At 39.6% G+C, this 12,682-nt stretch overlaps 1 protein-coding gene across 1 annotated transcript in view; it reads right to left on the reverse strand.

The window, feature by feature from the left end:
* The window catches only part of LOC131947232 (acid-sensing ion channel 1C-like), a 53,332-nt gene that overhangs the window by 9,242 nt on the left and 31,408 nt on the right, over positions 1-12,682 (reverse strand). The window contains exon 18 of the mRNA XM_059308379.1: positions 12,445-12,556. Coding sequence (XP_059164362.1) covers positions 12,445-12,556 — 112 coding nt within the window. The remainder of the gene's footprint in view (positions 1-12,444; positions 12,557-12,682) is intronic.

The following is a 12,682-nucleotide window of genomic DNA, read 5'->3' on the forward strand; positions in this document are numbered from 1 at the left end:
GTTCGATGGATCCCAACTTTGCTGTCTTTAGGTGGCTCAAGGGGTTATTGTCAGTGTATACCACACATTTAGCACCTAAGAGATAATCCCTGAATTTTTCAGTCACAGCCCATTTTAATGTCAAAAGTTCTAGTTTCATGGCGCTGTAATTTGTCATGTTCTTCTCTGATTCCTTCAGAGCTCGACTGGCATACGCAATAACCCTGAAACCTTGCTTTTGTTGTTGTGATAATACAGCTCCCAGACCTTTAGAGCTGGCGTCGATTTCTAACCGAAATGGTTTGTCAAAGTCCGCGTATCCCAATATCGGTGCCTCTGTCAAGGCCTTTTTCAAGAGTTTAAACGAGTTCAGGCATTCATCAGTCCATAATTCACCTATCAGGTGTGTTTTACCTTTCTTTTTCTCCTTACTGTGTTTCTTTGTCATTTTGTTTACCAAGTCATGCAATGGTGCGGCAATTTTTGCAAAACCAGGTACAAATTTTCTATAATAGGAAGCAAAGCCCAAGAATGATCTGACCTCTACTGTAGTTGTTGGCTGTTTCCATTCTTTAACAGCTGCAATTTTATCTGGGTCAGTGGCGATACCATCCGACGAAATCACATAACCCAAAAAATGTACCGATTTCAGACCAAAGCAGCATTTGTCTGGGTTCAGCTTTACTCCTATCTCCCTAAGACGGAGAAACACTTGTTCTAATCTTTTTAGATGGTCCTCCCAAGTTTTTGAGTAAACTAGAATATCATCCAAATACACCAACATTATTTGAAATAGAAAGTCACTCATAGCACTCTGCATTACTCGCTGGAATGTAGCAGGTGCATTAGTTAGACCAAACGGCATACGGGTCCACTCGTACAGTCCCAGTGGAGAAATAAATGCAGTTTTATGTTGATCGTTGGGGTGCATGGCCACTTGGTGGTAGCCACTAGCCAAATCCAAGGTAGAAAAAAATCTTGCTCCCCCCAACGCATCAAGACATTCATCAATACGAGGCAAGGGGAATGCATCCCTTCTTGTGATATTGTTCAATTTCCGGTAATCACAACACAGTCTTATCTCCCCTGACTTCTTTTTTACCACAACTATCGGTGCCGCATACGGGCTTGTACTGGTTGTAATAATTCCCTTTTTTAGTAGATCATTCAGGTGTGCTTTCACCGCCGAGTAGTGACTCGGTGGTAATCTTCGATAAGGTTGCGCCACCGGCTTGTCTTGTAGTAAGGGTATCTGGTGTTTTATTACTTCCGTGTGCCCCAAATCACCCTCATACGAGGCAAATACATCCCTGTATTTATTCAGTAATTCATTTAATTTTGGGTCTTCAGTTTCCGGGAATATATATGATCGGCCATCCTCTTTCTTCACCTCGGCCGTCACATTGACCGACCTAATTGTTACTTCATTACTACTGGTATTGATCAGTTCGATGCACTGTGCCGACCTTTGTACCTCGACGTTCTGTGGTACTCCTACCAGAGTGTTAGGCGGTATAAAAATTTCCTCATCCAAAACATTAGCTACCAACCCTTGAACTAGTCCGTTTTCCGCTGATGTGTATGTCCGCAGTAACACGACGCCTGCCCTCAGTGCGGCGCCACATGGTTCTATCATCACATCACCATTCACGCTTCTATCACCAATTTTTAATGTGATTGCCTTGACCGTGTTTGCCGGGACTGCTGTCCTTCCTCTGGTCTTGGCAAACCTGGCCAACTTGGATCCCCGACCTGGTGTGGTCGATCCGACAATATTTGTAAGAAATTCTGGCAACTGGCCAAGAATATTCATGCCCAACAGGCAAGGTATATTTGACACATTTGTCTCTAGGTTGTGTTTCGTAACGAACACCCCAACCTGCTTCAACCTATGTCCTGCCACCACGACATCCGCCAGAAAATAACCACAGTATGGAATGGTTAGTCCATTAGCTGCCGTCAGGCGCATGCATGTGTCAGACCTCAACCTATGGTCTGTTCCTTTCATCCATTTGGTGTAAAAATTTTCCGTGATTGTCGTCACCTGGGAGCCTGTATCCACAATTGCCTTCACCGCGATGTCCCCAATCGTAATCACCATTTCGGGACAGACTCCCATCATTTTGCTTCTTGGGCCATAACCTCGCCCCTCTGTAGCCTGGCCCTGCCTTACAGAGGACGACCGTTTCCCTGGCAGTACCGTGCCATATGTCCGGGTTGTGAACAAGACAAACAAATTGGTCGACCGTCGGCCGTCCATTGGAGTGATGGCTTGGCAGGACGCGGCCGTCCAACCCGTCCCTGTTTTGTCCCGTTCTTTTCCTGATTCTCAGCTGTTGACCTGCTTTCTAACCTCTCCAAGCGTTGGTCAACCTTATCTAGGTGGGCCAACAGTTGAGCCATCATGGTCTCCATCGTGTCGGCCCCTGTGGGTGGGGATTGTCTCTGTTCAGGCACAGAGACTTTGTCCACCGAACAGTTCGATTGGTCCTCATCCTCGGACCTGCGGATCGCTGAGTTCCTGACCTGAAGGAAGGTCAACTGCGGGTCTTTGTGGACCTCCTCTTTCAACTCTCTTCTTAGGATCGGGGTTGCCAGCCCCTCGATGAAATGGTCCCTCAGTAGGCGCACATCAATGTCCGGTGTTTTGACCTTTACCGAATCAAAGGCCCTGTTCATCCGGTGTGAGTACTCCATCACACTCTCCGCCAATCTCTGCCTTAATGCTACGAACCCTGCTAGCAGTTGCGATCCCGACCGTCTCTCCCCAAAGGTCTCCATAATCAGATCCAGCACCTTATCTGGATCTGATTGGATGGTTTTATCGTGGCATTTGACCTCTGCCCTAACCGTCTCTCCTATACTGCCCATCAGCAGTCTTAGTCTTTCCTCTGGTGACATGCCTCTCGAGGCCCAGGCCGCTTTGACCTCTTCACTGAACCTGTTGGTTAAAGTTGGATCTCCGTCCCCGTAAAATTTGTTAATGTGGGACTCTCTGGGTAGGACCACTATATGGGTCTGCTTCTCGTCCAGAGTAGACATTTTATTCCTTAAGTAAAAAAAAGAGTTCTTTCTTACCGTGTGTATATGAAAAAATTTTCCTCGATTTTCACAGTTCCTGAATGTCCGAATTCACATACACACAAAACACAGTTATGCACAAGGTTGACTATGGGTGCCTTAAACGGCAAGTCTAGTTGAATCCATCCTGATCGCAGCGCCAATTGTAACGGGCGAACATCTACCCTGCTCGCAGCGGCAATTGTAACGGGCGGACATTTATCCTGCCGACAACGCCAATTATAACGAGCCAACAGTTACTATGCTCGCACGCCACATGTAATGAGACCTAATTGTCTGTAGTGCCAAATGTTAACGAGTTCTGACCACTCATTCTAGACAACATCGACCACAGTATAGATACTCAAGATGCAGGTTCGCTATTGATCCTTTATTACATGAATCAAGAAATGTTTCATAATCACACAAGAAATCAACAGGAATGCTTCTCAATAATAGTCTGGATCAACTGACCCCCTAACAGTCCTCACTAGGCTTCGTATAACTGAATCCACATGTCTATAGTCCTTCTTTACACAATACGGCTAACCCGTTCAATAACCAACATTGATACTGTCACAACTAGCGGTGAAAAGAGAAGAGAGCGATCTCCGCCGTCCCCTCCTATTTATCCTTAGTATTCGTAGTCGTACTTGTCTCCATTTCCGTAATCGATACTTGTAATCGATGTATCCGAATACTAATGTCGCAGTTTCTGACGTACCGTCCGATTTACTAAAACATCTGCATCCCATCAATCAAAGTTGACAGCTCGTCTGAAACTTCTCGTACCGTTTCCCAAAATAGCACGCGTTGGCTTTGAGATTGTTATCAGTCCGATCCAATAAGCCACCTGTTATCGGTTGCATCAGACTGCGTCTCGGCTTCTCGTTCGTTATCAGATTTGTAACTAGTAGTTAGGCCTACCCTAGTTACATATATATATATATATATATAATTATCTTAATGGAGACCATAGAAAACACCAAGCTGTAAGCGCGCATGGCAGCCCCCTCTCTTCCTCTCTAGGCATATCCCTACCACCCCCACCACCACATGGTCTGGTGAGCTGTGGTTCACGCTAGATGTTTACAGTCGTAGAGCCGGGTTTAGTGACGGATATTAGGGGCAGATAATTTAGTTTGAAACGATTTTAAACTTAGGGGAGGTAACTAAGAGGAGTTTACTTTCACGGGGGGGTGGGGGGTGTGGGGTAGGGGTTGGGGAAAGGAGGGGGGGGGTTATCGTCCTCAACGATTTACTGATAGTGTTTTAAAGCAAATATTTTCAGTGGCAGAATTGGTACTGTCGCATTCACAAATTATGAATTACTGAGAAGTAGAAAAAACAACAACTAAATAGCGGCATATGATACGCCACGGGTCGGCTCGTATATATGTAATTCTCTTCATGGAGACCATAGAAAACACCACGTAGCTTACCCACCACCCTCATCCCCACCTGTAGGTGAGCTGTGGTTCACCCCGAATGTTTACAATAGTAGAGCCGGTTTGAATAGGTGACGGCTATTAGGGGCAGATAATTTAGTTTATAAACGATTTGAAACTAAGGGAAGATAAGTTCTGTTTTGATATTTTCATTGTCGTCTGTAAACGGCTGCTTTCTTTGGGCGGGGTGAGTTGGGTTGGGGGAGGCAGGGGAGGGGGGGGGCAGTGTTCCCTCTAAGCTGCGCGGCTGCGCGGCCGCGAAGTACTTTCAAATGTGCCGCGCAGACATTTTCTGACCCCGCGCACAGATTATCAGAACGTCGGGCTAGCCTGATTCACACAAAAAAAAAATATGTGGCCAGTGGTTTGAATTAAGCGACATTTTTATTGCCTGTTTTGTTAAACGAACAGTCTTTGTGTTTTGATGCATAAACAGAAACCAAGGGGTATCATTGACTTGGGGGGGGGGGGTGACCTTGGTTGTCATACCACAGGTCCAGTTAATGACTTGACTCTAAACTGAGCGGGGCGGGTACCGATGTGATGTCTGGGTGACCCTCCCTCTGCTAGATTTAATGGTTTACTGACACCTAATACCGGAAAGGGATTGTGGCTACTAGCTGACCATGCAAGGTTTTATTTTCTATTGTCACTGCCCTCCCCCCATCTCCCAACCCCCACCCACCTCCTGATACTAAGACGGTTTACCCAAGTCAGATGTAAAATCTACTTTACTAAAGGTGGATGTGTTTTTTTTTTCTGTTTGGTTTAAGGATTTATATACTATATATCCAATTCTTGGGATTATTACGTGCACCTGGATCGAACTGTTTCAGTATTCACAGACTGGTTAGGTAAATCAGGAATAAATGTCCACTACTGTGTGCTATTTGAAAATGTTGAAAAGAAAAATGTGTGTAACAAGCAGTACAACAATGTGGCACAAAAAAAAGCGATAGATTCGTTTAAACTGGAATGGCTCAAAGTTATAGTAACAACCGATACGCCATATCATATAATGTTTCGGTTGAATTAGAAAGTATCTACGAATATTCAGATGAGATTGGACTGAAGTGTAAGTTCTGTGCTGCTACTACTTGTAACAAAACCAACATAAACAACGAATTGGTCACAGGAAAGCTCTGGGAATCATGGGCGCTTGACTACTGTAAACGTCAACTATTGTCTCTCGTTTACGTAGGAAATGTTGCGATTTCGTACAACAGCTCACATGGAACTGACCTTAAACGTCTGCTGGTTGAAACTTACATTGAGCGAGGAAAACTAATTGAGCAAAACGAGCGCCAGCGATCAAACGAGGATAAAGTTCTTGTAATAGATTGAAATAATTGTGAGGTCAAGGGAACTCACTCTTCTGTATTAGTTATATTTATAATATTGTTATCTTGAGTGATGTCCCTTGTGTACTTCCTTCCGTCCTCTCTGTGTGTTACCATCAAGAGGTAGTTAGACCCAATTAAACGTGTTATATACAACCACAGGCTTCTGTCGTCAATCTATTATAACTGGCGACGAAGGATAAACATCTACTAGAAAGAGCACCTACTTACGCAAAAAAGAGGTTTGCTAGAGCTTATTAGCTAATTATTTCTAGAATTATGGCGCTGTATGGCCAAATAAAAGAATTTGATGCGAATGATGAAATCATTCAAGATTACCTAGAGAGGTTAAGCTTTTACCTAGAAGCTAACGACGTGACGATAGAAGCCAAAAAGAGAGCTGTTTTGTTAACAGTCATAGGGCCTCAACAATTTAGGCTACTAAAAGACTTATGCGCACCAGCTAGTCTAATTACCAAGAGCTTTAACGAGCTGAGCAAATTGCTAACAGACCACCATGCGCCTACCCCATCAAAGTTTTTATGTAGAGCTAGATTTGACGGTAGGACTCGTCAACCAAACGAGTCAATATCAGAATATGTTGCTGCTTTATGTCATCTAAGTAGATTTTGTGAATTCGGCGACACGCTGTCTGACAGATTATGTGAAAAGTTTGTGACAGGTGTAAACAGCCCTGATATTCAAAGAAAGTTGCTGCTCGAGTCAGATCTAAAATTGGAAAAAGCAATACAACTTGCAATGTCATTCCAGCAGTCATCAGATGCGGCGAAATCTCTAACGCCTTCAGGGATCCATGCAGTAAACAGCAGGTTAGTCAATAAACATCAACCCCATCAGAGCATTCCAACTTATGCTAAACAGCCTGCTCGTTCAAATCCTAGATCTAAATCTAGTAATAATTATCAAAAATGTCATCGATGCAAAGGTCCCCATGCATCTCATCGGTGCAAGTTCAAGTCTGCAACTTGTTATAAGTGCAGTGAGCAAGGTCACATTGCTAAGGCCTGCTTTGCAAAGTCTTCGTCTGTTGCTAAATCTAGCCAGTCAAGACAGTACCGCAACCAAAAGCAGCACTATGTTAACTCTCACCAAGACTACCTAACCCAACCAATGAACCACTCTACCTGTGAAAATGCTCAAACTGATTCGCAGCCGGATTTCAACCTGTTCTCTGTGAAATCAATAAGTCATGCTCCCATCAATGTACCAGTTTATATCAACGGTAAGAGCATCAGCTTCCAACTTGACACTGGAGCATCTCTAACAGTCATAACAAAGAAAGATTTTGACGCTGTCATAGGAGGATCAGTGCCTCTACAGCCATGTCACAAGTGTCTAACAACATACACTGGTGACAATGTTCCGGTAATAGGAGAGTGTATGGTTCATGTAAGTTATAATGGTCAAAGTGTTAAACTTCCTCTTCTTGTGGTTGAAGGAAATGGACCGCCATTACTAGGTAGGAACTGGTTAAGTGATCTTAAGTTAAATTGGGAGAGTATTTGTTCATTGAAGAATGTAAAAGAATCTAGTCTTACTTCACTAGATAAAGTTATATCTGAAAATAAATGTGTTTTTGGTAACTCTGGTTTACTAAATGATAGAACAGTGAAGTTAAGCATTAAAGATACAAATCCAAGATACTGCAAAGCTAGAGTTCCACCTTATGCAATGAGGAATAAAATTGAAAATGAGCTAAGTAGATTGGAATCTAATGGCATTATAAAGAAGGTAGACTATTCCGATTGGGCGTCGTCCATTGTGCCAGTGTTAAAGAAGGATGGTTCTATAAGAATTTGTGGAGACTACAAAACTACACTGAATAAGCAAATAGAGCTAAATAGGTACCCTATACCTAACATTGAGGAAATTTCTTTGAATTTGGCAGGAGGAGACAAATTCACTGAATTAGACTTTAGTCATGCTTACACTCAACTAGAACTGCATCCAGATTCAAAAGTCTATACGACAATAAACACACATAAAGGACTCTACCAATATGAAAGACTATGTTTTGGCATATCATCTAGCCCTGGAATTTTCCAAGCTGTCATGGACAGTATTTTTAAGGACATTCCAAATGTTTGTGTGTACTTTGACAATGTGTACATAACTGGTAAGAATGACACTGAACATCTTAAAACACTTGATAAAGTATTAAAAATTGTTGGTGAAAAAGGTTTAAAGATAAACAAAGATAAATGTCAATTCATGTTGACAGAAATTAGTTTTCTTGGTTATATATTGAGCAAACAAGGCATCAGACCTCAACCTGAGAAAACAAAAGCCATTAAAGAAGCACCAAAACCTGAAAATACCCAACAACTAAGAGCTTTTTTGGGCTTGATAAATTACTATGCAAAGTTCATAGGGAATCTGTCTGGTAAACTATCACCACTGTACAAGCTGCTACAGAAAAATGCAACTTGGCACTGGGGTAAACAACAAGAAGCTGCTTTTAATACAGCAAAAGAGGCTTTGTCTGCTGACACCTTACTAACTCACTATGACCCAGGGAAAAGACTTGTATTGACATGTGATGCTTCACCAGATGGTGTAGGAGCAGTCTTGTCCCACATGGATGAGAAGGGTGACAGACCCATTGCTTTTGCCAGTAGATCTTTGAACCAGGCTGAGAAAAATTATTCTCAGTTAGATAGGGAAGGCTTAGGCATCATTTTTGGTGTTAAGAAATTTCATAAGTTTCTGTTTGGTAGGAAGTTCACCATCTTTACAGATCATAAACCATTGCTAGGTTTATTTGGAGAAAACAAAACCCTACCTGAGCATGCCTCACCAAGGATTCAAAGATGGGCTATCACACTAACTGCATACAATTATGAATTGAGATACAAACCTGGATCTGAGAATAGTGCAGATAGTCTTAGTAGATTACCTTTAAAAAAACCAAAGCCTGAGCTATATACCAGAAGATGTATTTGTTCTCTTCACTATCATGGATAACTCCAATATAAATGTGAATGATATTAAAAGAGAAACACAAAAAGATGAGTGCTTAATAAAAGTATATGAGTACTGTAAGAATGGTTGGCCTGAAGAGTCTGTGAATGATGACTTAAGGCCATATTAAATAAGAAATAAAAACCTTTGTGAAGATAATATAAAAGATGGAGAAGATACAGTCCATTATCAGTCAGTTACCTAAACAAAGTATTTGTAACTTAATAAATGATTATGGTGATATGGCAATTTCAAATGTTTTAAAGAAAATACATTAGTAAGAAGGAATGTGATCATCAAACAACTTTGCTAACATCATTAGCACTTACAGAAACTAAAAGGGTAACATCAAAAGAAAAGAAAAAAAGATTTTTGCCATTAATACACCCACTTCAAATACTGGATCACAGTTGCAAATTGATATGGTCCAGGATATTACTTTTAAACAGTATTTTTGGTTACCAAAAAAGCACTATCAGATTACCTGAGGAAATTGATCAATCAAAGAAATCTATGTCAGTCAAGGATCTGAATAATAGCATAATACTTTCAGATGCCAATTCAAAAATAGTTCCATTAAATCATGACAACACATGCATTGAAAGAGAATTTGGTGTTAATGAGTATGTGTATCTAAGAAATTATGGGAGAAAGGAAAAATGGATACCAGGTCAAATTGTTCAATGTACAGGACCTGTGTCTTATAAAGTTAAAAATAACTTGTGCAGATAATAAGTGTGAATCTATCAATCCCACCAAATCTGAACAGTTCACACCAACTCAGTTTGTTCCACAACCAAGTTCTGTTGATATGAGTGAACCAAGTTGTCTGGAGTCAGAAAATGTAAATTCTGGAGTTAATGATTTAAATCCTAGACCTCCTGAGATAGAGAATCCAGATGGTCAGAATCTTGAGTCACCAAATCAAAAGCCACTGAGAAGGTCAAGCAGGACAATCAAAGTCCCAAATAAGTTAGACCTATGATTTTAAAGGTCAAAAGGACTTTGACATCATTGTTTTGTATCTTGATTATGTTGTGGCATATTGTGCATTGTTTGTAAGGATGTAATCTACCATAATGTTCATGTTACAATATAATTGGTGATTTTAGGATACTATCAATTGTTCTATTGAGAGATGTGTTATTGTGTTCTAAGGGTAAAGGGATGTAATAGATTGAAATAATTGTGAGGTCAAGGGAACTCACTCTTCTGTATTAGTTATATTTATAATATTGTTATCTTGAGTGATGTCCCTTGTGTACTTCCTTCCGTCCTCTCTGTGTGTTACCATCAAGAGGTAGTTAGACCCAATTAAACGTGTTATATACAACCACAGGCTTCTGTCGTCAATCTATTATAGTTCTAATCCTAACGGATAATGTTCTTCTTATCATTAAGATGAACGCCTCGATGCGGTCGGTACAACTGATTCATAACCACATGGGGAAGTATGTTTCAATACCAGACAGTTGGCGAAGTAAGAAATACGCCTTTGAGTTTGTTCAAGTAATTAACGAAGTTGTAAAGAACATACTGACAGAACTTCCAGCAGCATCATTCCACACGCTTATAGTTGATGGCATAACAGTACATAAAATGCTAATCCTTTATTTTAAATTTCGTCCAGTCAATTCTGTATTCTACAAAACCGTTTTTATTGGAATAACTCAGCTTACTGTAAGTGATGCCTTAGCTCTGGAGACTGGCGTAACAGCACTACACTGAACATTAAAGCCAAGAAAAGTGTGAGTTAAACGAAAGAATCGACACAAGGCAAACCACACAGTACATACAATCAGTCTGCGAACATTTAAATGTTAGGTTTCCAGGAGATGAACTGCAGTTTTTGTCATCTTTTTTTATGCTACAGGTTTTTAAAAATATGCATTTGAGTTCGGCGTCAAAGATATCAAAGAACTGTGCGTAAAGTACAAAGACGGGTTACGTACAACAAATGATCAGTTAATTACCATCCAATACAATGACTTCAAATTTCGATAAAGTTAAAAACTCAAATCTGTTTCTGTAAATTATATGTCTGAATATGCAAGATTTGTCAAAACAAATAACAAAATTTAGCTCACTGGCAAAGTGACATTATTGTACCTTCCAAGCATGCAGTGCTGATTACGAACAAGGTTTTAGCCTTATTAACATAATAAAAGTGCAAGCACGAAATAGACTTGAAGCCACACATTTGGAGAACTAAATTATATCTAAATGCTGGAGAGGATGTGGATTTAAACAAAGCCTATAAGGTGTGGAAGCAATGCAAGGCTAGACGCGAGAAATTGCAATAAATGCCCCTGAAAGGTTAGCTAATATTTGTTTTTAAGTCAGCTTTATTAAATGTTGCATATGTTAAACTATTGCGTTTGTATTACCGTTATGGTATTAGCATTATTACCATATGACTGTGTAGTAAGTCGACCATATAACTTGTTGTCTAAGTATAACTGAAAGTTTTTATTAGTTTTTTTATTTATTTTGATGGTATTCGTATCTCCATTTAATTGCATACGTTTCATAAGTCACACACATTATACTATTAATTTATCAAAATGCATGCCTTCATTATTATGCTTAATTGCAAGACTAAAAATACATATTAACTTGCCCAAGTCATTTTTAGCACCGCGCACACAACATATTTTTTGCACACACACTCTTGGTCCTTAGAGGGAACATTGGGGGGGGGGGGTGTGGTAGTGTCGAATTCACAAATTATGAATTGTTGATAGTAGAAAATAAAACAACTAGATAACGGCGTATTCTACGTCGCGGGGCAGCTCGTATTAAATATTAGCGCTTTTTTAATCAGCTAGCAGTCGATAATAATACAAGAGTATTACATAATACAAGAGTAATAAAACCACAAAATCAGCTTCTTGTTTTACATATAAAATATTTTTTAAAACAATCCTTGTTTTGTTTCGCCCTACACTCACTCCCACACCCACTCTATAAACAAAATTTCATTCCGCCTTAATAATGTATGATTCTCTTTTCTTTTTTAGGTCTGAACTTCAAAAGAGCTATGCAATATAGTCTGACACGCCCCTGCTACTCTCAGTAGGTGAGCTTATTTTAGCTTTCAATAATATTTACATTGCCAAAGTAAATGTGAGAAAAAAAATGTTTTATGAAATCCAAAAAAAAAATGAGAAAAAAAAAATGCAATATCATCGTTTTAAAAAAGTGCTTTATTAAAACCAATTGAACCGGTGTCGAAAAATATGTATGTATAGAGTTTAAATAAAATTACAATTTACATATATATATATATATATATATATATATATATATATATATATATATATATATATATATATATATATATATATATATATATATATTAAAAGAAGCTGCATAAAACCACAATAATATAATTGTTACAAATGTCAAAATATAAGTTGTAAACATGTAATTACATATATTGTAGCATTTTTTTGTTCGTCCACTCGACTTTAAAGTTTTTAAAAAGATCCGTAAAACATCTTGTCCATTTAAAAATACCATTCGGGGTCTAATTATTACAGTAGCCCAAATGTATAAAGTTGCCTGAACATTGTAAACAGACTGGACATCATTAAACAACTAATTAGTGTCTGGCTGAGCACATCTGCCTGTACACAAAAACACCAAGAGCCGGGTGATCAAATGGACGACTTCAAAGATGCCGAGCACAGAAAGGCCGATCCACAGGCCGATGGTGCCACCTATATCAGACATCAACTGTGAGAGCTGGAACATACCATAAAATTACAATTCTACTTATTTTAAACACACTTTATATTTGATATAATAGGGTACTACAATATAGAAATACGATTCAGCATATTTTAAACACACTTTATGTTTGATATAATA

Source organism: Physella acuta, unplaced genomic scaffold, assembly GCF_028476545.2.
Source record: "Physella acuta isolate Inbredline_101_S28 unplaced genomic scaffold, ASM2847654v3 ptg000590l, whole genome shotgun sequence".
In the NCBI taxonomy this organism is placed as follows: domain Eukaryota; kingdom Metazoa; phylum Mollusca; class Gastropoda; family Physidae; genus Physella; species Physella acuta.